The sequence below is a fragment of the Podarcis tiliguerta genome (genome assembly GCF_965153285.1).
Source record: "Podarcis tiliguerta genome assembly, chromosome: 10".
NCBI lineage: Eukaryota > Metazoa > Chordata > Lepidosauria > Squamata > Lacertidae > Podarcis > Podarcis tiliguerta.
Window position 1 is genome coordinate 60989399 of NC_139543.1, and position 27439 is coordinate 61016837.

General features: G+C 47.7%; 2 protein-coding genes across 3 annotated transcripts in view; one reads left to right on the forward strand and one right to left on the reverse strand.

Moving 5' to 3' along the window:
• The window catches only part of RECQL (RecQ like helicase), a 64182-nt gene that overhangs the window by 31121 nt on the left and 5622 nt on the right, over nt 1–27439 (reverse strand). The window lies entirely within an intron of this gene.
• Nucleotides 6568–27439, forward strand: part of BCAT1 (branched chain amino acid transaminase 1) — a 71484-nt gene continuing 50612 nt past the window's right edge. Inside the window, exon 1 of one of the 2 annotated variants that reach the window (XM_083402325.1) lies at nt 6568–6858. In XM_083402325.1, the coding sequence (XP_083258451.1) occupies nt 6853–6858 (6 nt within the window). In that variant the 5' untranslated portion in view covers nt 6568–6852. The remainder of the gene's footprint in view (nt 6859–27439) is intronic. The other variant, XR_014502652.1, reaches the window with a different exon arrangement.

A 27439-nucleotide genomic window follows, 5' to 3' on the forward strand; every position in this document is an offset into this window, starting at 1 on the left:
CCTAATAGTAAAGCTGTCTTTGGGGGGGGGGGGTGTCCCCTCTACAAGAGACCCTCCTGCTACTGTGGCAGCTGCCTCAGGATCATTTATTAGGTTTCCTAAAGCAGCTCTTGAACTGATGCAGATTTGCTGGCGGCTGGCAAGGCCGACAGGAAGCATTTGCTGCGCAACAAATCAAACCCAAAGTAGCATTTCATTTCATATCGACTTTCAGGCCATCCCTGAAGTAGACAAAAGAGAGTTTTGGCACGCATGCAGCTGCCTTAAGAATCTGTTGTCTGATGTTTGTAATTTTTGTTATGATTTTGCACTGGGAAAAAAAAAAAAAAAAAAGAATCTGTTGTCTGGGGGGGTCTCATTATTTTGAAGCCCAGTTGTAAACATACCTACTGAGTTTTGTGGTGAGACCGCTTTGAAAATAGGTGAGGAGGTCAATAGCGTGCACAAACATGAAAGAGAACTACGCTGTAATCATACCTACCGAAATGTATTGTACCTTAATGCAGAGAGAGTTAGAATCATAGGATAGAATAGAATCATAGAGTTGGAAGAGACCACAAGGGCCATCGAGTCCAACCCTCTGCCAAGCAGGAAACACCATCAGAGCACTCCTGACATATGGTTGTCAAGCCTCTGCTTAAAGACCTCCAAAGATGGAGACTCCACCACACTCCTTGGCAGCAAATTCCACTGTCAAACAGCTCTTACTGTCAGGAAGTTCTTCCTAATGTTTAGGTGGAATCTTCTTTCTTGTAGTTTGGATCCATTGCTCCGTGTCCGCTAAAGTTGAATCCTTCCTAACCTGCAACAGCAAACAGGTGAGTTTGTGTGTGGGAGGGGGAACACGATAAGAGGCTTGTAACATCAAATTACGTACATGCTACAGACGGATGGATATTTCTTCTTGCGGGTTACCCAGGACACATAAAAAGGAAGGAGCTCTGGCATAATGGTTAGAATGCTGGACTAGGATCTGGGAGGCCAGGGTTCGAATCCCCACCCGGCCATGAAGCTCACTGGGTGACCTTCGGCCAGTCACCCTGTCTCAGCCTAACCTACCTCACAGGGTTGTTGTGAGGATGAAATGGAGAAGAACCATGTGCCCCACCTGGAGCTCTTTGGAAGAAAATGGTATGTAAATGTAAGAAGTAACACACAAATGGTTATGTGATTTGCTGCCACCAGCTCTGGTGGGTGGCTACTTGCAGGCTTAGGTAAGTTTTAGAGGGATCTGAGACAAATTAATACGTGGCACTGTGGGTTAAACCACAGAGCCTAGGACTTGCTGATCAGAAGGTCGGCGGTTCGAATCCCCATGACGGGGTGAGCTCCCGTTGCTCGGTCCCTGCTCCTGCCAACCTAGCAGTTCGAAAGCACAAAGTGCAAGTAGATAAATAGGTACCGCTCCGGCAGGAAGGTAAACGGCATTTCCGTGCGCTGCTCCGGTTCGCCAGAAGCGGCTTAGTCATGCTGGCCACATGACCCAGAAGCTGTATGCTGGCTCCCTCGGCCAATAAAGTGAGATGAGCGCCGCAACCCCAGAGTCGGTCACGACTGGACCTAATGGTCAGGGGTCCCTTTACCTTTACCTTTACCTGCAGCAAAAGGTTGCAGTGATGGACTGCTGTTCAGGCTTCCAGCCACTCCATTCTATCTCTCTCCGCGTTTCCTCCCAACAGTTAGCATTTTGTGCCCACTGAGCATGACCTGTTTGTAGTGGGGTGCCTTCTCCAATTTCGGGTGTGTTTGTGTGGGCATACTTGTATCTATTCCTAGCTACATTAAAATCTTGGATTTCTCCTTTGCTTTCTTTGGACAGCTCTCACTTTTGTCTCTGGCGATATCTAAATAGGTCTCCTCAGTATAAACCTGGAAATGACCTATCCAGACAACTGGATACTTGTCTGCACCCTTTTTGTATCTGTGTGCATTCCTTGCCCCTTCTAGTCTCCCTAGACTGCTTCCTACTTTGGCCTTTTTTTACCCTCTAAGGGTCAAGGAACCTTTGTACCTCCGGATGCTACATGAACTCATCCCTGACGATGTGGTGGACAGGAGTTCAGCAATATCTGGAGGGCCAGAGTTTCTTCACCGCTGCTCTAAATGTTATGAAGTCCTGGGATTATCCTGAGTTTGCTGATACTTTCCTTTTGTGCCTGGGAAGACTTGAATCAGAAAGAAAGGGGATGGTGGAAGATAGCCCTCTTAATAGCTGTTAACTATGTTGACTAAACAGAACCTCCAGGTTCAGAGGTAGTTTATCTCAAGTCTAAACAATTCCCTTCAAGCCTTGCTTGTGGGCTTCTTGGAAGCATCTGGTTGGCAAATGCCGCATTAGATGGAGCATTTGATATGATCCCACAGAGCTTTATGTTCCTAAAGGCATTACTTTGGTCCGGAGACACAACCGCCACAAGGACTGTTAAAATACAGTGGTACCTCGGGTTACAGACGTTTCAGGTTACAGACGCTTCAGGTTACAGACTCCACTAACCCAGAAATAGTACCTCAGGTTAAGAACTTTGCTTCAGGATGAGAACAGAAATTGTGTGTGGCGGCACCAGGAGGCCCCATTAGCTAAAGTGGTACCTCTGGTTAAGAACAGTTTCAGGTTAAGAACGGACCTCCAGAACGAATTAAGTTCTTAACCCAAGGTACTACTGTATAAGGATGTTTTGCCATCTAACCTTGAATGTGCCTAGGAGTAAACTTCTTGAACTTTGCAATGAATTTAACCTGTATCCCCTGAAAGGATGCCCTGGAACTAGCACTGGGGTCTGGACGCGGGTGTCTTGTGAACTGAGCCCCCGTCCAACGTCCCTAGCAAGTTGATTCTAGATTGTTTTTTATTAAAAGCCTTGCGAAAGCTGGTTGGCAAATGGATTCTAGCATCATCATTCACTGCTGGTTATTATTTGAGCATTTCCATGGCAACCCTCACACTCTACCTTCTGATCTTGCAAAGACTTAACTTGCATGTTGGCTTTCTGTGCTGTAAGGGCTACAGCCTATTCACCCTCCCCTCCCAAAGAGAGAGAGAGAGAGAGAGAGAGAATGAATTGCTATGATGATGAGTTCAAAGCTGCAAGCAGCTGTTGCGCAGATCAGCCAAAATGGCATTTTGCACCAGTTCAAATGCAGCAGCGGTCCAGAATTCAGATGAGACATTTTGGAGCTGTGCCTGGTTTTGAATTCATTTTTATTTTAAAAAACTTGCAACCCTCTCTTCCAGCTCACCTGATCTCTTGGAAGTGGTATACACGAAGCATTAAAAAGCAATTAGTACAATCATTTTAAGAAGCAGTGTAATTTCAATAAAAATAAAAAGGATAAAGACAACTGGAGGTGCATCAGCGTAAAACAAGGAAACAATTTCCAGCTGAAAACAAAAGGAAAACGTCTGGGAAAAGAAAAGTTACACAAATTCAATAAAAAGTATAATACATGCATACATGAATGTCTGCCTCCAAAAGCAACTCGGGGAGTGAGGACCAACAGCATCAGAACTCAAATGGCACCACTGTGAAATAAGGAGGAGGTATTATGATGCCGGTGTTCAAAAAGCTTTTGACAAAGTACAATGCCCAAGACTCCTGAGTAAGCTTAGCTGTCACGGAATGAAAGGAGAGGTGCTTTTGTGGATCGGCAACACAAAGTAGAGAGTAGGAATAAATTCATAGTTATCCCAATGGAGGGTTGTAGAAAGTGGGGTTCCCACAAAAGACTGGTATAGGGACCTGGGCTTTTTAACTTATTCATAAATTACTACGGTTTAGAAGGGGAGCCATGAGGTAGCTGAGTTTGCTGAATGTTCAGGATTATTAAAACAAAACTGATCTCCAAAAAGATCTCTCTAAACTCAGTGATTGGGTGGTAAACTGGTGAATGCAATTCAATGTAAGAAGTGTAATTGGATGCATGGGGTTTTTTTTTGGGGGGGGGGCAAAAATCTAAATTTCATATACATGCCCATGGTTCTGAACTGGTAGTGACTTGATCAGGAAGGAGACTTTGTAGAGGTAGAAAGTACCGTATTTTTCGCTCTATAAGACGCACCAGACCACAAGATGCACCTAGTTTTTGGAGGAGGAAAACAAGAAAAAAAATATTCTGAATCTCAGAAGCCAGAACACCAAGAGGGATCGCTGCACAGTGAAACCAGCAATCCCTCTTGCTGTTCTGGCTTCTGGGATAGTTGCGCAGCCTGCATTCGCTCCATAAGACGCACACACATTTCCCCTTACTTTTTAGGAGGGAAAAAGTGAGTCTTATACAGCAAAAATTACAGTATATTACCCCACCCTGTAACGTAGGAATCTCAACACACGGTTCCCCCAACCCATTTGAAAGCATGCCAGACCCTACTTAGCTTTGCAAATGTGCTAGCGGTTTCGTTGCTGCATTTTTATACCCCCTAAAAACCAGGGTGGGAAACCTTTGGCCCTCTGAATGTTGCATGAAGTATGGCGCTGGGCTAGACAGGAGCATTAACCGGAGGGCCAAAGCTTCCCTAAGGTAAAGGGGTAAAGGGACTCTTGACCATTAGGTTCAGTCGTGACTGACTCTGGGGTTGCGGCGCTCATCTTGCTTTATTGGCTGAGGGAGCCGGCGTTCAGCTTCCAGGTCATATGGCCAGCATGACTAAGCCGCTTCTGGCGAGCCAGAGCAGCGCCCAGAAATGCCATTTACCTTCCCGCCAGAGTGGTACCTATTTATCTACTTGCACTCTGACGTGCTTTCGAACTGCTAGGTTGGCAGGAGCAGGGACGGGGCAACGGGAGCTCACCCCATCGCGGGGATTCGAACCACTGACCTTCTGATCGGCAAGTCCTAGGCTCTGTGGTTTAACCCACAGCGCCACCCGTGTCCCTTAAAGCTTCCCTACTATTGCTGTACAGTTTATTATGTTTACTATATATTTTTTGCATCTGAAAATATTGGGGTTACCCCAAATCTGCTGTCACTTTTCTCTTGTGCCTGGGAAGACTTGAATCAGAAAGAAAGGGGATGGTGGAAGATAGCACTGTTAATGGCTGTTAGCCATGTTGGCTAAACAGAACCTCCATTTTTAGAGGCAGTCTATGTGCAGATCTTGGCTCAGTGTGTAGCGGCTGTGATGAAGGCAAATCTAATTCCTAGGGGTTAGGGGTCATTAGGAAAGGAACAGAAGGTAAATCTACCGATAATGCCATTGTACAAATTGATGGTGCGACAGCCCTGGGGAATATCTGTGTCACCTCACCCCAGAAAAGGATGTTGCGCAGCTGGCGAAAGGTTCAGAAAAGGGGTGACCCAAAGTCATTTTTACATTAAGAGAACCCCAAAAAAACTGGAGGAGAGTAGTGACACATAGCCATAGAATGCTAGAATTGTGGAATCATAGAATTGTAGAGCTGAAAGAGTCCCGAGGGTCATCTAGTCCAACCCCCCTGCACTGCAGGAATCTCCATGGAAGCATTCCTGACAGATCATGGCGGGAGCCACCACCAAGAAGCCTCCCTCCTTAGAAACTCCTTGATTTGCAATTGCACCCCTGCCCTTGCTAATAATACAGTGGTACCTCTGGTTACGAACTTAATTCATTCCGGAGGTCCGTTCTTAACCTGAAACTTCTTAACCTGAGGTCCCACTTTAGCTAATGGGGCCTCCCACTGCCGCCGCCGCCGGCCAATTTCTGTTCTCATCCTGAAGCAAAGTTCTTAACCTGAGGTACTACTTCCGGGTTAGCAGAGTCTGTAACCCGAAGTGTTTGTAACCCAAGGTAAAAGGTAAAGGGACCCCTGACTATTAGGTCCATTCGTGGCCGACTCTGGGGTTGTGGCGCTCATCTCACTTTATTGGCCGAGGGAGCCGGCCCTCAGCTTCCGGGTCATGTGGCCAGCATGACTAAGCCGCTTCTGGTGAACCAGAGCAGAGCACGGAAACGCCGTTTACCTTCCCGCCAGAGCGGTACCTATTTATCTACTTGCACTCTGACGTGCTTTCGAACTGCTAGGTTGGCAAGAGCAGAGACTGAGCAACGGGAGCTCACCCCGTCGCGGGGATTTGAACCGCCAACCTTCTGATCGGCAAGTCCTAGGCTCTGTGGTTTAACCCACAGTGCTACCTGCATCCCAATAATAATAATAATAAACAATGGCATAATAATAATAATAATAATTTATTAATACCCTGCCCGTCTGGCTGGGTTTCCCCAGCCACTCTGGGCGGTTTCCAGCAAAATATTAGATATTAAATTAAATAATATTAAATAATTCACCAAATGTTAAAAGCTTCCCTAAACAGGGCTGCCTTCAGATGCTTAATCAAAAGCATGCCCGCCCCCCGAACCGGCTGCCTAGGGCAGTGCATGCATAGATAGAGCCGGGAGGAGAAGCAAGCGCAAGCGGTCGCGAGGACGCACGTCCTGGTCCCTTGCAAGCGCTGGACTTGCGCCTTCCTCCAAGGATGGGGATATAGATGCACGGATGGAGAACCGGGATGACGGCGCCGCCGCCGGGATCTGCCGCTCCTCCTCCCCTTCTTCTGCCCCCTGGCGGCGGCTGCGGGAAGCGCCGTTTCCTGCCTGTGATGCAATCGGCGCGGGTAGAAAAAAGCCGCCGTCGCCGCCCGCTGCCGGAGAAACTCTCGCTTGCAAGCCGGAGCTGCAACGTGTCCCGCCGGCGCTCGCTTTGCTGGGCTATTTTTTTTTATTTTTTTTTGCAGAGCTCTGCTTCGGGAGCGGCATCTTTTGGAGACGCCAGGAGGAAAGAAGCACCCCCCCCCCCAGCGCACACACGTCTCTGCAAGCCGTCCACCTTTTCCTCTGCCCACCTTTAAATTTTGGGGATTGGGCTGCATTTCTCCAGCGCAATGAAGGTAAGATTTGGAGGAAGCGATCGTGCGCAGCAGCAGCAGCAGCTGCTTTTGCATCTTTTGCTTTTGCGGGAGGGTGGGAGATGCGCGTCTAGGAGCCCCGGCCACGTTTGCAAACGCACACACGGGAGCCAGCTCACGCGTTTCGGGCTTCGGAGGCAGAGAGCGATTGCAGCTTCTGGGCCGATGATCCGGTTCCAATTGCGCTTCTTTGCTCCCCAGTCGTATCCATATGGGCCAGTGCTGAAAAATGTATAGGCTCTGAGGAAACGGGGGAGCCACCCGCAATTTATTTATAGGAATGCTTTTTTTTTTTTTGCATTAGTTCGTTAAGATTTTGAAGGTTCCTAAAAAAAAAAAAAAGTGGCGGGACTTTGAGGGTTAAAACCCCGAATTGCATTTATTCGGTTTTTTCCCCCCCAGGCATCTTGCACGTTCAGTGGCTTCCCCCTCCAAATACAGCGGCAGAAAAACAACAGGCAATGCAATGACTAATTCGGACTGGAGGGTTCCAGGGTTTATTTTTGTGGCTTATTCTGGAAAGAGCTATATTGTATATATGTGTGTGATTTAGTTTGTTTGCGTGTGTGATAGATACGCATTTGTGTCGGATGCTGCGATTTGTGGGGCCCCCGGAGTTTATTTATAGATCTTAGCTCTGCAGTCAATTTGCATGCTCCGAATCAGGTCATCGGGGAACGGGAGAGTCACTGGTTGTTGACGGGCACCCTCCGTGTAAATGGGAAGATGTGAGCTGTCCACTCCGCAGACGTGAGAGCCTGCAAGTTGCGTATTTCGCTTTTCTCCCGCCTCCCCCAACTCAATCTTCTCCTGCAACCGAGCTTCTGTAACAGATGTGCTCCAGATCCTGTTTCCTTTCACACATTTCCTCTGCTGTGTTGAAGGAAAGGGGAAGAAATTCTCATCTAAAGCGCTAATGTGCACCTTTTAAACTTCCAGGATGGCTTGTGGGTATTTGGGGTGGGGCGGGAGGAGGCAGTAACTTTATACCCTGGTGAACAGCTGAACCCCAGGAAGTATTGGGGGGGGGGTGAGCCTGCATGTAAGAGACGAGAGAAAGGGTCTGTATTCACATAAGTGTCACTGCAACTTTGAGCTGCGTGTCCCCTGGCAAGCTGGGACTTGTAGCCAGAAAGCTAGCTCCTGGGCCAAACTCACTTTGGGATCCTTTCTGTCATCTGATGACAGCCACACAAGCTAGAAAATAAAGGTTGCCACCTTCTTTTTCTTAAGGGCTGTGCTCCTCTGCCGTTAACAGCGGGTCAAGAGGCATTAATAAGTCGCTGAAGCTTTTCCTCCCAAACTTCTCAGATCCAGGGGAAAAAGCTTCGCCTGTTGGATTTCAGCCTGCCAGGCTGCTGCCAAAGGCTAGGGCAAGGCTGGCCACCGTGCAGCGTCGCATATGCAAAGTATGGAAGTGACCAATCGGATCTGCAGCAGAATGTTGCCGTGTGGAGTACTCCTGTTCAGGGCTCAAGCCGGCCATGCCCTCTTCCAGACTATTCCATTCCATCCCCCCCCCCCGGGCACTCCTTCCGCAGTTGGTTAGCATCCTCAGTCCTATAGAATCATAGAATCATAGAGTTGGAAGAGACCACAAGGGCCATCGAGTCCAACCCCCTGCCAAGCAGGAAACACCATCAGAGCACTCCTGACATATGGTTGTCAAGCCTCTGCTTAAAGACCTCCAAAGAAGAAGACTCCACCACACTCCTTGGCAGCAAATTCCACTGTCGAACAGCTCTTACTGTCAGGAAGTTCTTCCTAATGTTTAGGTGGAACCTTCTTTCTTGTAGTTTGGATCCATTGCTCCGTGTCCGCTTCTCTGGAGCAGCAGAAAACAACCTTTCTCCCTCCTCCATGTGACATCCCTTCATATATTTGAACATGGCTATCATATCACCCCTTAACCTCCTCTTCTCCAGGCTAAACATGCCCAGCTCCCTTAGCCGTTCCTCATAAGGCATCGTTTCCAGGCCTTTGACCTTGTTCATAGGATTTAGCAACCTGTCCTATACAGAGTCAGGCCATGGGCCCATCTGGCTCGGTATTGTCTGCGCCAGGTATCATCAACCTTTTAACCCAAAAGTGTGTTTGGGGACCCATTTCTTACTCTTCCCCCATAGATTTGCATGGCAGTACTGCTCCTGTTTCAGCACACCTTGGATCAGGCAGCGTTGATCGGTAGAGCAGTGGCCTGCACTGACTGGCAGCAGCCCTCTGGGGTGTCAGGCAGGTGTGTCTCTCCTGGGTCTATTTGGCTGTGCTGGGGATTGAACGTGGACCTTCTGCATGCAAGGCAAATGTTCTGGCTCTAAACTACGACTCTCCCTTCAGTTGTTTGGGTCTCCCTATCTTCGCTTTCTTTATTTGTTGCCATTTCTGCGGAACTTAGGGGCTCCCTAGGCCTGCTAACACAGTGCCCGAACCCCTTGGTGGTTGGACAGTGCTTCTTGGCTCCCCGGAGATTTGGGAGTTATGTGGGTTAAACCACAGAGCCTAGGACTTGCCGATCAGAAGGTTGGCGGTTCAAATCCCTGCGACGGGGCGAACTCCCATTGCTCGGTCCCTGCTCCTGCCAACCTAGCAGTTCGAAAGCACGTCAAAGTGCAAGTAGATAGATAGGTACCGCTCTGGCGGGAAGGTAAACGGCATTTCCGTGCACTGCTCTGGTTCGCCAGAAGTGGCTTAGTCATGCTGGCCACATGAGCCGGAAGCTGTACGCCGGCTCCCTCGGCCAGTAAAGCGAGATGAACGCCCCAACCCCAGAGTCGGCCACGACTGGACCTAATGGTCAAGGGTCCCTTTACCTTTACTTTTATTAGTATATATTCAGGGGTAGCCAGCTTGGTGCTGCCCAAATATTATTGGACCCTGGTTTCTCTTATGCATTGACCAGGCTGGCTTGGGCTGATGGGAGTTTGGAGCCTGGCAACATCTCGAGGGCACCGCGTTGCCTATTGCTGGTATATATTATTTGGGCACTGCAGTCTTCCTCAGGCTCAGTTGATGTGTCAAGGTGATGTGCTAACTAACCAAAGGACTGGACTTGTACCATTACAGATTGCCGTAGGTGCTTGCATGATGGAATGTTCCATTTATTGGAACAGGGGGGGGGGGGAGCCCAATAATGTTCACACACATAGAAAACTTTGTGTATCAGAGAGGTGGCTGCATAACAGCTAGCTTTCTAGATGCATGGAAATACAGAGGGGAAGGCAAGGTTGTTTTTTTGCAGGGAGAACCATCACATCTCTTTTTAGCTGCCCTTGGCATCCAGTTTGTGCTGGCATCCGCGGCACTTTTTATCAAGATACGAATGCTGGCACCTCCTTTTATTTTTACCAAAAACAAGCACTGGAAATAGTTGTTTGCTTCAAAGAGCATTTGGTCATGATGTGATTGAATCTGAAGCGGTCCAGACCAGATCAAGCTTACTCCCTGATTGGCCGTTTATGAGAACTTGTTATCTGAAAGTCAAAAATCCTCCAATATTTTAAAAGGATCCTCATCCACTGCAAATGGGGAATGGAAGAAATTGCTCCCAAAGAATAGCTCTGTTAATCTCTACCAGTCAAAGGAATAGGAAACCCCTTGGCATAAATGTATTTTATTTTATTTCATTCATTTTTATACCGCTTTATATATTTTTAGGGAAACGAATCTCAAAGCCTGTTTTCCACCCACATTAAGACATCAAATAAAACAATCCAGAATAAAACAACGGAAAGTCAAATATGCAGTATACATTCAAAGCAACATAGTTAACTGGAAACCAAAATATTATCAAAATAAAACGTGACAGAGGTCACAACTACAGAATGCACATTTAGCACAGCAAAATTATCTTAGAAACATTTCAAAAGAAAACATTTCTGAAGGAAGTAAAATAACGCACATTGAAAGCTGCGCAAACCAGCAGGAGAAATAAAAGTATTATCATAAGTTTGCAGAGGAAACAACAGTGTGTAGACTAAGGCTCAACTTTGTCAGTTGTGTGAAATGAGATTGTGAAGCGGATGGCTGGACCGTACATGGGACATTTTTGTGAATAAATCAATTTGCAAAGTGAGCTTTGTTATGGTAAAATCTGGGTGCGAGCCTGCTCTGCCACCCAGCCCACCCAGCTCGTCGGACTAAGTCCGCGGGTCCCTGCGGAGGAAAATGAGTTCAGCCGGAGACGGGAGCAAACTGCAGAGGATCCATGTTTATTGCGCAACAGGTTCAAGGCGAGATTGAACAGCGAGAATGGGGTGACATGAACTTTTGAAACTTCCCTCCATGTCCCAGAATACAGTGCAAAATACATCCCAGTTACATCATGAATACATTAAGAAGAGGTTGGGTTACACAGATTACATCATGAATATATTAAGAAGAGGTTGGGTTACACAGGATTAACATATGGAGGAGGGAGGGGGGAATATGCAGAGCTGGAGATATGCGCAGATAAGCACATCCTGAGTACCGGTGATGAGAAGACAATGGTCCATGTATGCATAGTCTGCCACCTGGCATTGCCCAGAGGAAAGGCTTGGCAGAGTGATTTGACAGGATCACTTGCTTGAGGGATTATGGAGGACAGGGAAGGTGTCATGGAGTCCTAGAGAAATTGAGCAAATTGGCACGTTGATTTTCTATGAATTTTATAGATTTTAGTCCCTTTTGTCATTGACAATTGGAAATAAATGGATATATTGTAGCGAAGAAGGAGGTGAAGAAGACATGTCCCCCCCCCCTCCGTATCAGCTTAAAAGTTAACATTAATCAGCATCTGCTCAGAAGGCAGAGGTCCCATATCCATCCATGAGGGCAGAAGTGCATGTTATGTGATTCTTCGTTTTTTGCTATAATTCATGGAGGTTGAGGTGGTGTTCTGCCTCAGCTGAACAGCATGCTGAACTACATGAGCTTTTCTGATACGTTCCAGCAAGACCCTCCTGATGCCCTTACACTTTGGAAGATTCCCACAGAGACGGAGGCTTCTAAACTCTTTCCTCTTCCATTGATTTTCTCCACTGAGCAGTACCACCTCCTACTGCATTTACCCGAGGAAAAGATTCCAGCCCCAGTATCTTTTCCCCAGTGGAGACAAAAAGCAGCTTTTCGTTGGTGTCATTTTTTAGCAATTATTCCCACCCACTTCCTGTATTTTGCATTCATCTCAGGAGTTGTACTGCATGCTGTTTTTCCCTCTCTTTTTAAAATGTTTTTATTAAGTATTTTCTTGGGTTACAGAGACACAGCGTCTCTGTTTTCAGACCATAAAGTCCTTTCTACAGACCAGTTATTATTCTCTAGTTTTTTGTTAATATCGTACAAGCTGCCTAGGATTTAAAAAAATAATAATTAAAGGCGCTAGGGCAGAAATATTGTTTAGTAAACTGATTAAGGATGATTAAGAAGAAACTGTTTTCCCCCAGCTGTCTCTTCTCAGTTGGATTGATTCCCCTCACAGGGTCGTTGTGCGAGCAAAAGGACTTCTGCCTGTACAATTCAGCTTCCTCTCCTTGCCTGCACCCAGTATGCTTTCCTCACCACCCAAAAAAGAACCCCTAGGACGTGGGTGGCACTGTGGGTAAAAGCCTCAGCACCTAGGGCTTGTCGATCGAAAGGTCGGCGGTTCGAATCCCCGCGGCGGGGTGCGCTCCCGTTGTTCGGTCCCAGCTCCTGCCCACCTAGCAGTTCGAAAGCACCCCTAAAAAGTGCAAGTAGATAAATAGGTACCGCTTATAGCGGGAAGGTAAACTGTGTTCCGTGTGCTGCTCTGGTGCCGGTTCGCCAGAGCAGCTTTGTCACGCTGGCCACGTGACCCGGAAGTGTCTCCGGACAGCGCTGGCCCCCGGCCTCTTGAGTGAGATGGGCGCACAACCCTAGAGTCTGTCAAGACTGGCCCGTAAGGGCAGGGGTACCTTTACCTTTACCTTAGAACATATTTGGAGAGAGGGGAAGTTATTCCACGGGAGCAAAAGCTTCCTCGTATACGGCTCACCGTCTTTCCACTTAAAATTGCATCTGCGTTGCGTTTTTACATTTCTAAAAATTATCCTGGAAGAATCGTGGGGCTGCACATAATCTGTGATTCCGCTCTGAATGAAAACAATGGAAATTCACAAGGTGCAATCATTCTTGCCAGCAACCCAATGGATGTAGGTATGCCCAGGTATAGCCGGTCCTAACAAGCTCAGCTTTTAATCTCTGCAAGTCATCGAAAGCGAGAATCATTAGTTAGTGTTTGTCGTGGCAATACCAACTTTGGTACGGTCACAACAGGGTGCAGTGCCAACAGTACCAAGAAATAGTTTTAAACGACGCAGAAGTCACTTTGGGTTACCTGTGATGGAATGTCCTGCCAACGAGATAACGGGATAAGAAAAGCTGTGTGAAAGTGTTTGGGGGAGAGATTGCCATTTTTGCTGCAAAGTACTCCCATTTTTAGGAAGCGGGTGGCGCTGTGGTTTAAACCACTGAGCCTTGGGCTTGTCGATCAGAAGGTCGGCGGTTCGAATCCCCGCGTCAGGGCGAGCTCCCATTGCTCGGTCCCAGCTCCTGCCCACCTAGCAGTTCGAAAGCACGTCAAAGTGCAAGTAGATAAATAGCTACAGTGGTACCTCGGGTTACATACGCTTCAGGTTACATACGTTTCAGGTTACAGACTCCGCTAACCCAGAAATAGTACCTCGGGTTAAGAACTTTGCTTCAGGATGAGAACAGAAATCGTGCTCCAGTGGCGTGGTGGCAGCGGGAGGCCCCATTAGCTAAAGTGGTGCTTCAGGTTAAGAGCAGTTTCAGGTTAAGAACGGACCTCCAGAACGAATTAAGTACGTAACCAGAGGTACCACTGTACTGCTCCAGCGGGAAGGTAAACGGCGTTCCCATGCGCTGCTCTGGTTTTACAAAACGTGGCTTAGTCATGCTGGCCACATGACCCGGAAGTTGTCTGTGGACAAACGCTGGCTCCCTCGGTCTATAGAGCGAGATGAGCACCTCAACTCCAGAGTCGTCCGCGACTGGATCTAACTGTCAGGGGTACCTTTACCTTTTACTCCCATTTTTGCCGTTGCTATTTGAAGCAGCCATGTAGAATGCCCTCCCTCTGGAAGTTTTGGGGAGAACATCATACCAAGAGAAGTTTGCTTTTAATGTATTGCTGAATGCTGGGTTCTAGACCTTAATTCCCTGGCACCAAATGCTACCAGCTATCTATATCAGGGACGGAGAGGTTGTGTTGTTGGACTCCAGTTCCCATCATTCTTGACCATTAACCATGCTGATAGGGGCTGATGGGAGCTGGAGTCCAACAACATTTGGGATAGCTCAGCTGGTACAGCATGGGACTCTTAATCTCAGGGTTGTGGGTTCGAGCCCCACAGTGGGCAAAAGATTCCTGCACTGCAGAGGGTTGGGCTAGATGACCGCCAGGGTACCTTCCAACGATTATAGTATTCTATTTAGAGAACCACAGGATCCCCCAGCCCTGATCTGTGTCCATAAGCTCAATTGCTGTACTTCACGTGTTTCTCCTTATTAATGCAGGGTTGCATGAAATGCAAGGTACACAAATGGATTTTCAGCAGAATAGACGCTAGGTTTTTGGACAGGTGGGGGAGATTGTGGAAATGTACTGTACTTGATTTTGTGTGTGTGCTTGAACCTTAAAGTCCACCATTGGAGACGTGAGTCTCAAAACCATGGCTGCCTCTGCATACATGAGGCACAGATGCTTTGGTTGGCAACTACAACTCATGGGAGTTGTAGTCCAGAACATTTGTAGAGCATCAAGATGGGGAAGGTCGTTTTGTGTTAGCTGTTGTTTGTCCATCAGCGAAAAGCAAACGCTTCTGAAGTCCTGCTGGGCACTTAAGAGGAGGAGGAGCATGAAAATCCGTCTGGAGGCTAGAATTGTTGACATAGCACTAAACCATGGTTTAGTGTTTCGTCTGAAAGCACCCAGCGTATATCAAAGGGCTCCGAGCCTTCGGAAAACTGCTGTATGAATGCTAAGCATCGTTGCTCTCATCCAGAAATTCAGAGGTGCTGACAAAATAAATTTGGAACCCTCCTGACAATATGAAACAATCACACAATTATGAAAAATGACAAGCTAAGGCCATGCCTGTCAAATTGCAGTCAGTTTCTCTCTTATTATGACTGCTTACTCAGAAATGATAGCAGTTGTCTTATTTACTTCACTACCCCAGCTGAGTCTCTGCCCTTGCAAATCCAAGAATCCTGTCTCAGTTATACAAGGACCAGCAAGTCCCAGTTTCCTTGGAATTAATTGCTTTGTCTCGCAGAAGTATCCATTAAGAAACCAGGCGATGGAGTAAAACGCAGGGCGCTCATCCTCTTAAATAAGCCATTATTTTATTAGAGGTTAAATTGACTTTCCTCCATTAGAAGGACTTTGGCAAATATTGCCATATGCGGCTGAAAATGAAAACGCGCTGGCTTTGCTTATCTGAAAGATAAGTGCCTCTCCCTCTCCTTTCCCACATCAATCCAGCGAAAACAGAGTTTGGGGATAATCAAAGGTTTTCACTAGCTCGCCTTATCTGATTTAAAAAAATCTTAGCGCATCCGTGTCTTTCTGCATTTGATGCCCTACGTTCTAGAATCTCAGAGCTGCCTTCCTTTGATGCTTGCTGTTTGTACACAGAATTTAAATGCAAGATCAAATAGCGCTGTGGGTATAAGATGGTTGCCTGGTCTGCCAGGGCTGAGTCTTTTTCTGCTGTGGGGTGTGATATTTGAAGGGGGAAACCCCAGTAAGCACCTGATGATTCAGGGTGACCTTTTTTCTGCCAGGGCCACATTGCCTTGGAATGATCTGTCAGGGGCCGCATGGCAGGTGGGTCTGGAGCTGAAACTGGGTAGGGGCAGAGCTAGAGGCGGGTGTGATTCCCCCCTCCTTGTCACCCACATGGGGTCAAAGCTCAAATGAAATGGGATCACAGGCCTCAGATTGCCCACCCCTGATTTAGAACACTTCTCCATTGGTGCCCAGGGTACATTTCACCATGTGAGTCAGGCGGATAGGAATTATTTTTCCAGTGAACCCCATAGATGCAGCTTGTAGAAAACTCACCCAGACTTGAGTACTGAGTCATGCTTAGCAAGGCAGTGGAAGGGTAGGGAAATTGCTGAAGGAGTTTCCACTGGTTGCTCCTGTTCTTGTTTGCTGAATTCAGTCTGATCCACCAAGGCCCTGAGCATTACAGAACAAATTGTCCCTTAACTATGAAAGGGAGATGGGCCAAACATGGTTGCTTAGGAAATTTCACCTGCAACTAAGCCCCACTTGAACCAGTGTTAGAAACTCAGGCATATATGCTAGGCACCAAATGGCTCCTTAAACCAGGGTTAGTTGCCATTTTGGGGCCAGACAGCTTGAAAGCCGTCTTTTTCAGTACAACGTTTTGGTTCCTGAAATTCATTCTGATTGTGCAGATGAAATATTATGGTTAGAATTCTACAGGATGAGTTGCTTGCGTGTGAAAGCAGTCAAGATCCAAGGATCACCAGGCATGCACTTCCAGATGGTGGAGACATCAGGCAGCATCCTGGCACCCGGTCATCTTCATTTGGTTGCAAGCAGCCGAAAGCCAGGTGCAAAATGTGCCTGGCGAATTTCAAACACTGCTTTCACCTGCAGCTAAGCCCCACTGAACACAACTCCCAAGGAAACATGCATAGGGTTTATTGCCTTCCTAAAACACATTGGTGCACCACGATTCTAGGTTTGTTTACTTGAGAGGCTGAAGTTAGCCCTATCCTATTTCAAAACACACTTGCTCTCTGTGAGCAGAGATGCATTTGTAACAGGGGCCCTTTTAGTGCTAGGGCAGAGCAGGGAGTAGCTACCCCGTCAAACTTCCTGTTGGGTTATTGCAGACATAAATGCAGCCAGGCCATTCTGTTTATGACCTCCTCTCCCACAGCAATAAAAATTTAACTCTTTTTGGAAGGATCATTCTAGCAGAATAAACACAGCAGTCTGGTCCGCGAAGACGGGCTCTCGGCATCTCTGCACAGCCATTCTTGTTTGACTTCACGCTCCATGGATTAGCGTGCTTGGCTGGTTGCATGAGCTACCCAGCCTGGAATGATCATAAACCCGTCCCTCACCTGCCTCTGACAGGTGTATTGCAAACAATACTCCTGGGTACAAGACGTTTTGCTGCCCTGGAATTTTAATGGTGGTAGGACTGGGCCTGCATCTTCGACTGTTTTGTTATCTTTAAATATAAACCCAAATCTTTACGGAGGGAAGGTGGAGATCTGCCCTGATAGCTGCTCCGAACATTGCATTTGTTGTTATTGTCGATCGTATCTTTCCTTCTAATAGCAAACTCAGCCGATTAAGTGACGACATAATTGTTGCCCAAACAGGGCAGCCGATGAATAAGGGGTCATGTCAACATGCTCAGAGGCAGAAGGACGCTGCAGAAGTACGGTAATTCCTCCCTACCAGTTCTGGTGGAGTCACAAGAACGTAAGAAAAATCCACTAGGTCAGGCCAGTTGCTCGTCCAGTCTAGCATCCTGTTCACACAGCATCCATCCAGATGGCTGTTGAAAGCTCACAAGCAAGATCTGATCTCAAGAGCCCTCTCACCTCTTGTGACTTCCAGCAGTTGGTACTGAGAAGCATTTCTGTCTCCAGCCATGGATGCAGAGCATAGCTGTCATGGCTAGTAGCCATCGACAACCATCTCCTCTCTACATTAATCTTGTTTCCTCTCTTCTCCCTTCCTCTCCCCAACCTCAGAATAAGACAGTGTCCTTATGTTCCTATGGGCTGTTGTTCCCATGTAACATTCAACTCCCAGTAGTGATGTATGGAAGTGAGAGCGGGACCATAAAGTAGGCTGATCGCCGAATAATTGATGCTTTTGAATTATGGTGCTGGAGGAGACTCTTGAGAGTCCCATGGACTGCAAGAAGATCAAACCTCTCCATTCTGAAGGAAATCAGCCCTGAGTGCTCACTGGAAGGACAAATCCTGAAGCTGAGGCTCCAAGACTTTGGCCACCTCGTGAGAAGAGAAGACTCCCTGGAAAAGACCCTGATGTTGGGAAAGATGGATGGCACAAGGAGAAGGGGTTGACAGAGGATGAGATGGCTGGACAGTGTTCTCGAAGCTACCAGCATGAGTTTGACCAAACTGCAGGAGGCAGTGGAAGACAGGAGTGCCTAGCGTGCTCTGGTCCATGGGGTCACCAAGAGTCGGACACAACTAAACAACAACAAACATTCAACAAGTGTGCTGTCTGTGTGCCTGAGCTTCACAAGTCAAGAAGTGTGCATCCTTTTGCACAAACACGTGTGCATGTTCAGAGGCAGCTTGTACCTGAGTTCACTCTTAGTGTCAACAAAAGACTCCTGGTCCTTATTGCCTTTTTGTTTCTTGTTCTGAATTGTTCAGAGAGGAGGAGCGTGTCTTGTTTATCGCTCTGTGGTACAAAGAGAGAATTATCTGCATATAGGAAGTGAGATTTATAGGCCAACAGGATGCAGGGAGCAGCTTTAATATAGTTGCTGTTTTTGCCCCTGTTGTCACACTGGCAAACAATGCAGTTGTTAAGCAAATGGATTAATGCCGGGTCTGACAAGCAGGTCAACAAAAGAGACACTTAGAGGCTCTGTTCTCCGGTTCAGAAGAGTGGAAATGTCTCGTTGGGCCACTTCGCTCTCTCTGCCACTGCCGCCACCGACTTGCCCCAGCAATTCCAAAGCAAATGATGCTGATGCCAAAGGAGGACAACCAATGCACGAGTTTTCAGAAAACAGGCCCCATGACCCAAGTGTTCAGCAGGAGACATTGGGCAGGAGACACTGTCTTTGCCACACAGTGCTGGAATTCCAAGTAAAAACAGCAACTGCTTTGCATCTGTGCATCCAAGGCAACATCCCTGACCTAAGCTCCTGGGTCCTCCAAAAACCAGCAAGGAATCAGGGCAGGCTGGCTGCTCTGGATACTGCATTTAACCAGGCAGTGGCCTGGGATTTGTGATCATCTGATTTCCAGGACCACAGGAATTCTGAGCCACTGGTTTGTGGCTTTTTAACCTCTGCCCTAAAGCTGCTGTGCAAAGTCCCCTGAGGAGTCCAGTATTAGAAACTCAGATATTATAAGTTAGTGCCAAATGGCTCCTTAAACCAAGGTTGCAGTCGCCGAAACAGAATGTCTATCTGCCATTTTGGCTTGGTGCTGACACCGCATCCTTTTCAGTATTGGATTTACTGTATTTGCCCAGGCATTTTAAGAGTATGGTATTTTTTAACTGGTTAAATTGCTTTATCCATAACTGTTGGCTTGGTTTTCATAACTCATTTGCTTTTTTAAATTTCCTTGTATACTGCCTTCGATTCCATTTTTGGATAAAGGGCATTCCCTCCCCCCCAAAAAATTAAATTTTAGATAAAATAAACAAATTCTTGCACTAATTGCACACCTCCTTCCAACTTGCAGATAACAAGCAATGTACATATTGTTGCATGCCACCCCAATCTCCAAGCGGTGCGAGATTCCAGGGGTTCCACCAGGCTCTTGCGCAGGGTTCAGGTTCCTCGGAATGAGGGGGGCAGCGGAGATTGTTGTGTGTCTTTAGGATATATGGTTTATTTAGTAAAGGTAAAGGGACCCCTGACCATGAGGTCCAGTCATGGCCAACTCTGGGGTTGTGGCGCTCATCTCGCTTTATTGGCTGAGGGAGCCGGCGTACAGCTTCCGGGTCATGTGGCCAGCATGACTAAGCCGCTTCAGGCGAACAAGAGCAGCACACAGAAACACTGTTTACCTTCCTACCGGAGTGGTACCTATTTATCTACTTGCACTTCGTGATTTTGAACTGCTAGTTGGCAGGAGCAGGGACCGGGAGCTCACCCTGTCGCGGGGATTCAAACCACTGACCTTCTGATCAGCAATCCTAGGCTCTGTGGTTTAACCCACAGCGCCACACATTTAAAAAACCTGAGCCTACACTGGAGGGGCTGACAGCATTAACACCCAAGAAGGTTGGGCTTCTCCCATAGCCACAGCCTTGGATTCTAGCAGAAATCAAGCATGGCTCTCCCTCTCTGCCTTCTGCTGGCCTCTAGCCTAGCTCACCCACCCATCTCTCTGGCTTTTGTCTTCCTTAGTGCCAACCAGGTGAGAGACTGGGTCCAGCCACTCCCCTCCAGCACAGAGCAGCTTCTTTTATCAGACCAATGGTCATGCTTAGACCCTTGCTTGTCCAATTGACAATGGAATCCCCCATTCGATTTTAACCCTTGCTGGGTCCAATGGATTTAAAGGGACTCAGGCACCTTACAGCCTAAATGCCGCCCACCCGCCCCTAAAAACAACAACCCCTCACAACAATATTAATTTCCTCTCAGGCAACACTTTCTTGGCTGGCCTCGTCTGCTTAACTTAATTGCTATGCTGAATAACTGCTGAGGCTGCTTGTAAAGATTTAGGGCTTGCATAATTCTGTAATCCATTCTTGACGTTGTTAATTAAACGGGCTGAGGTAGGGAGAGATGGAAGAAATTGTGACGTGGTTTTTCATAGAAACGTAGAATTCCGGAGTTGCAAGGGACCCCAGGACCCCAGCGGTCACCTAGCCCAAATCTCAACACGCGGTCCCCCATCCGATTTGAAACCATACTGGCCCCTGCTTAGCTTTGCAAAGGTGCTCGCACTTTTATTGCTGCTCCTCTAGGTTTCCAGCATCTAATAGCCATCCATAGTTCTCTCTCCTTTGTGAATCTGTCTAATCCTCTTTTAAAGCCATCTAGGTTGTTGACCACAGAGCCTAGGACTTGCCGATCAGAAGGTCGGCGGTTCGAATCCCCACGACGGGGTGAGCTCCCGTTGCTCGGTCCCTGCTCCTGCCAACCTAGCAGTTCGAAAGCACGTCAAAGTGCAAGTAGATAAATAGGTACCACTCTGGCGGGAAGTTGAACGGCGTTTCCGTGCGCTGCTCTGGTTCGCCAGAAGCGGCTTAGTCATGCTGGCCACATGACCCGGAAGCTGGCTCCCTCGGCCAATAAAGCGAGATGAGCGCTGCAACCCAGAGTCGGTCACAACTGGACCTAACAGTCAGGGGTCCCTTTACATTTACCTTTAGGTTGTTTGCCATCATTGCTTCCTGTGGGAGGGAGTTCCGTAGTTTAACTGCTCTGCATGAGGAAGGATATTCTTTTATCTTCCTGAATTTTCTGACATTCAGCTTCTTTGAATGTCCTCAAATTCTGATATTATGAGAAAGGGAGACAAGCTTTTATCGCCATCTACTTTCCCCATGCCATAAACGTCTATCCTCCTCACCTTTTCTCTCAACTTCAAAGCACCTTTGCTGTGTTTATTCAAGGTGGCATACCCAGTTTCCTCCCTCCTCATTTCATCCTCACGCCAACCCTGTGAGGTAGGTGTTCGATCCCAAGTGACATCATTTTCCACCCAAGAGTCAAGCCCTGGGGTGAGGTGAGGGGGAAATAGATCTCTTGAATCAGCATCTCACAGCAAACACCATCGGTTTACTGCACAGTTTGGGATCCCCCCCCACCCCGGAATATTTCTTTTTGCACCCATTCTATGTGGAGGATATTCATCTGGGTCTAGCTTTGCAGTAACCTGGATGTAGTCCTGGGCTTCTTCAGATCCTTTTTCAGAAAGGTCACGAGGAGTTGCAAGCCTTTTCAGCTGGTGTTAAAAATAGAGTTGAGTGACTCAGCCGTTCAGCGGCATCACTTTCTCTGCTTGATGAAATAGCAGCGGATTATTTATTTCTTTAAGAAAAGGAAAAAAAACCAAACTCCCCAGTGGGTACCGTTATTGCTTTGCAAGTAATCTTCTTCGTCGCTTCCTGGCTGAAGTAACACTATTAATTCTATTTTTAAATATATATATATTTAAATGGCTCCTCTACAGCTTGCTGTTTGTAGTAATTTTTAAAAGGATGTTGTATTGCAAACGGCAGCACGAATGCTGCTTTAAAAATCTCCAGCTTTGAAGGCAACATTGCAAAAGCAAAAGCTCTACTTCCTTGTATTTTGCATTTTAATTAAATGTGCCATCCATGCAATTAGCATTTGTTTGCACAGGTGATGGACCTCTGGATTGCCTGTGGGCTCCTTGACTTGTGTGTGGGGGGGGAATAGCTGGGCTGGGGCCATTGACCAAGGGCTCCCATTTTGCTACTGCAGACATATGAATCATAGACCCCCAGGCTCCTCTAGTCCAGGGGTAGGCAAACTAAGGCCGGGGGGGGGGGGGCGGATCTGGCCAAATCACCTTCTAAATCCGGCCTGCTATAATGTGGCACAAAAGCTGCACATTTGTTTTCTGACAATAAAATGTGTATCTGTGTCAAAACATGGATGTGTGGATGTGAAAACAGCCACTGTTGTGATTTAATTTTCATCTACAATGAAGCAAGTGGGAATCCTGGTTTCACCGTGAATAATGTGCACTTACTTCCCTCCGACTTTTGCCCTTCTTCCAGGAGCATAAAAAGATGCCTTATATCATGGGTAAGCAAACTAAGGCCCGGGGGGCCGGATCCGGCCCAATCGTCTTCTAAATCCAGCCAGCGGATGGTCCGGGAATCAGCATGTTTTTACATGAGTAGAATGTGCCCTTTTATTTAAAATCCATCTCTGCGTTATTTGTGGGGCCTGCCTGGTGTTTTTACATGAGTAGAATGTGTGCTTTTATTTAAAATGCATCTCTGGGTTATTTGTGGGGCCTAGGAATTCGTTCATCCCCCCCAAATAATATAGTCCAGCCCCCCACAAGGTCTGAGGGACAGTGGACTGGCCCCCTGCTGAAAAAGTTTGCTGACCCCTGCACTGCAGGAATCTCAACATGCAGTCCCCCATCCAATATGAAACCATACTAGACCCTGCTTAGCTTTGCAAATGTGCTAGCAGTTTTATTGCTCCACCGCCAGGAGGTGGTGCCTTTTACCCAATCATATTGTTTGTCTACCTATAGGAGGGGTCTCCAACATGGCACCCATAGGCTCACATGCACTCTCGGGGACTTCCCTTGGTTCTGATAGGACAGGGGTGTCAAACTCAAATTCACCGGGGGCCGCATCAGCAGTTTGGTCACCCTCAAAGGGCTGGTTCGAGTTCGAGTGTCTTCAAAGCCCATGACACCTTTAACAGCTGGATTAAGTAATGCAAAGCTTCTGGCTCATGGAACACTACACCTTGATTTCATTTGAATACATATATGAACATAAAAATTGTTTCCTGCTTGGCTTGGTGTTTAAGTTACACAAGATGTGCAGGTTTTAATTTTTCTCATTCCCCAATTTTTAATCGAGCATTTGTTTGGATTTCCCCCCCTTTGCTACCTACCCTAAACCTTTGAGGAGGGTGGGAACTGATGGCCGGACCCTGTAATAACATTGAGGGAAAAATTGCATGATGTGTAAATACCCTAAAAAATAAACCAATTCCTTATCAGCTTTCCCCCCATATATAAATTTTTGCAACGCACACCCTGCGGAAGCCGCGCCTGACGTTATTTACAAAACATGCACTTGCGTATCGAATTTGCTTTTGAATCACGAATCCCCAGAGGCGGAGGATGCTGTTCATTGGGCAGCGCGGAAACGCGCCTAAAGAAATAAATAAAGAAAAGCAAAGCAAAAGCACGCCGCCCCGAGTATTCACAGGGCGCGCTCCCGAAACACAAGCGCGCTCTCGGTCTCCCTCTCTCCAACGCACGCGAAGCCGGCTCTGCCCTTCTCCGCGTTCCACCTCGCGCAGGCGCGCTGCACTCCCGCCAGGACTTATTTCACCCCGGCGAGCCCGAAAAGAAGTTGCGAGCAGCAGCAGCGGCCTCCCATATCCAACCCCGCCCTCGCCGTGTCAAATAAGTCTCAGCTAGGTAGCTGGAGGAGGGGGAGGCCTGCGCCTGCCCCTGCGCAGAAGGGACCCGAGGCGCCCTGCGCGCGCACCGCAGCCCAAGCTTCCCTCACAGATATATATATAGACCAGACTACACGGGCCACATGACGAGGTCTGGCGGGCCGGATTCGGCCCGCGGGCCTTGTGTTTGACACCCGTGTGATAGGATGTTCTTTTCTGCCACTCCCGCTGCTGCAATTAGGCTTCATGGCATCCTGTTGTAGCCAATAGAATACGTATATTGTAGCGTGTGCTTGGTTGCAGTCCATGTGTGTGGTGCCCACGACAATTTCTCTGGTTTGCCGGGGGGCTCATTGGCCCAGGAAGTTTGGCAAGCTCTGGGCTACACCAGTTTTGTCTATTCAAGCTAGCAGCGGCGATCCAGGTTCATAGGCAGAGGAACTGCCCATGGTCTGAGCCTTCTAGTTTTAGAAGCGATGGGTGGAAGTTGGAAGGTTCTCCGTTGCGAAGAAGAAGAAAAAGAATAAGAAATGTATTCATACCCCGTCCATCTGGCTGGGTTTCCCCAGCCACTCTGTGCAGCTTCCAACAGAATATTAAAACACGATAAAACATCAAACGTTAAAAACTTCCCTAAACAGGGCTGCCTTCAAGATGTCTTCTAAAAGTCAGACAGTTGTTTATTTCCTTGATATCTGCTGGGAGGGTGTTCCACAGGGCGGGTGCCACTACCGAGAAGGCCCTCTGCCTGGTTCCCTGTAACCTCGCTTCTAGCAGTGAGGGAACTGCCAGAAGGCCCTTGGGGCTGGACCTCAGTGAACGATGAGGGTGGAGACGCTCCTTCAGGTATACTGGGCTGAGGCTGTTCAGGGCTTTAAAGGTCAGCGCCAACACTTTGAATTGTGCTCAGAAACGTACTAGGAGCCAATGTAGGTCCCGCAACTGAGCCCTTTGCAAACATCCTTTGTCTTAGTTAATAAGAACGTTGTGGTTGACGGAGCAGGATGGTCAGACTGGACTGTTCCTACTGTTCTGAAGGCGATCACTCGCACCATTGCAGATGAGCTTTTTGGAAGACCAGTGTCCAGCTGACACCTTCACAATGGGGCACATTCTGCCATGCTGTCTGGCAAAGCGGGTTCTCCTTCATGGAGAGCACGTGTTGCGGTGGGAGCAACCATGACACCCCTGTTGCTGGGCGGGTTAGTTTGGATGGCCACGGATTTGATTGGGCACCTCCAATGTTGCTGGGGAAAATGGATGGTTGCATTATTATTTGATTGATGGAAGTGCTATATAGGTCCCTGTGTGCAGAGTTGAGTGTCTTCTTTTCGCTGCGCGCATCGGGTCACCCGCCTACCCTCCCTTTATTTAGGGTTTGTTTGCGCTCACCTTGCTATGCCTGTCATGGGGTCGTTTGCTTTGGAGCAGGGGACTGGTAGGAATTTTACCATTTGGCTGATGCCATTTGGGTTTTGCCTACTGCGTAGCAAATCGTCACAACTGGTAAGTTGCGGTTAAAGGTAAAGGTAAAGGTACCCCTGCCTGTACGGGCCAGTCTTGACAGACTCTAGGGTTGTGCGCTCATCTCACTCTAGAGGCCGGGAGCCAGCGCTGCCCGCAGACATTCCGGGTCACATGGCCAGCGTGACAAGCTGCATCTGGCGAGCCAGCGCAGCACACGGAACGCTGTTTACCTTCCCGCCAGAGCGATACCTATTTATCTACTTGCACTTAAGGGTGCTTTCGAACTGCTAGGTTGGCAGGCACTGGGACCGAGTGACGGGAGCGCACCCCGCCGCGGGGATTCGAACCGCCGACCTTTCGATCGGCAAGTCCTAGGCGCTGAGGCTTTTACCCACAGTGCCACCCGCATCCCTCAAGTTGCAGTTAGGCATTGGTTAATTTTTGGGTTGGTGGCGGGGATGAGGTTGGCTGTGCCTGCCCCTCCAATGCTGCTGCTGCAAAGGTATTCCGTTAAAGGAATGCAGGGGCTCGCCATGCTTTTGTCCACATCCCTGACAAAGGGCTAGGGTCACACAAGAGCCCCTGGCAGCATTTGGGGAGAGGTGTGAGCCTGGCACCCAGGTTTTCCTCTCACCAAAATTGCTTACCCTTACTGACTTCCGCGCAGGTGTGGTTGTCAGTTCTGTTCCTACCTCCAAGTGGGAACAGACTGTCGCTAACCAATGCCTAAGCAACCACTCACTTATTGTAATTGTGGCCAAAATTATGCCAAAAACCAAAACAAAAATGATGTGTCCTCGACATGCAAAGGTCTTTCCCCGGAAACTTAGGCTGAAACAAGCCCTGGCAGTTTTAGTGAGCCACTAAGCCCTATACAGCACACCAACCATATTTAAGATTCCCAGGTGAAGCTTTTTCTTCTTTGCTTTCTGCACAAACAGGGAGGGGGGGGTGAGATTGCTGGGCACACCCTGATGCTGCCTTCCCTTTCCTTTGGGGCTTAAAGAGGGGTAAGATCTGTATTATCTGTTGCATTGCAGAGGACTCTGCTTGCAGGCATTTTGCCAAGCTGCCTAATCTCCTGCTGCATTTGAAAGGTTGTTTGTCACCCAGGAATGGCATAGAATATCAAAGGAAGATTGATGGACAGCTGGATCCTTCAGGAGACTCCAGTTGCTGAGTTCCTCACCTCTGAATCATCCTGACCTGGAGTTGACCTGAAAGGCAATATGCAAATCGTGACAATCCTGTTAGTGCGAGTAAATGCACACAGGATTTTAGAAACACCTGCAGATACTAAGCAGGTTCTGTTAACAGAGTTACATTCACTCCATCCTTAGGAAAAGAAAGAGAGAATTGCTAAGTCACTGGTTTTCTTGCAGGTAAAGGTAAAGGGTAAAGCTAAAGGGTCCCCTGACCATTAGGTCCAGTCGTGACCGGCTCTGGGGTTGCGGCGCTCATCTTGCTTTATTGGCCAAGGGAGCTGGCGTACAGCTTCCGGGTCATGTGGCCAGCATGACTAAGCTGCTTCTGGCAAACCAGAGCAGCGCACGGAAACGCTGTTTACCTTCCCACCGGAGCAGTACCTATTTATCTACTGCCACTTTGACATGCTTTCGAACTGCTAGGTTGGCAGGAGTAGGGACTGAGCAATGGGAGCTCACCCATCAAGGGGATTCGAACCGCCAACCTTCTGATCAGCAAGTCCTAGGCTCTGTGGTTTAACCCACAGTGCCACCAGCGTCCCTTAGTCTTACCTTCAGTTCTCCAGATTTACACATCTGTTTGCAATTCATTAATTTAATTCTTTGCCGTATACTTTTTTATCAGTTTTTTCAAACATTTTCACAACAATCTTTGCATCAAATAGTTACATTATTTCATGTATTGACTTCCCACCCCCATTTACTCAAAACATTTTCTACGACATTATATCTTTATCTATTGCACAAAGTTTTTTCTGTTTCAATTATGTTATTGTCCTTCTGCCGCGTTGATCTCAAATCCTGCCCCTGATTTCATTTGACTGTAATATTTTTCAAAAAATAGTCCACGGAAGGCCTCGATTCTTCATCGTTTGGATCTCTTAATTTCGCTGTCAGCTTTGCCCTTTCTGTCCAGTTCAATCTCCTCCCCATTAATATATGTCTTCTTTTGCACACTTTACCCTAGTTTATGTGTACACTCCTTCCCTGAAGAGCTGCATTGCAAAATTGCACAAG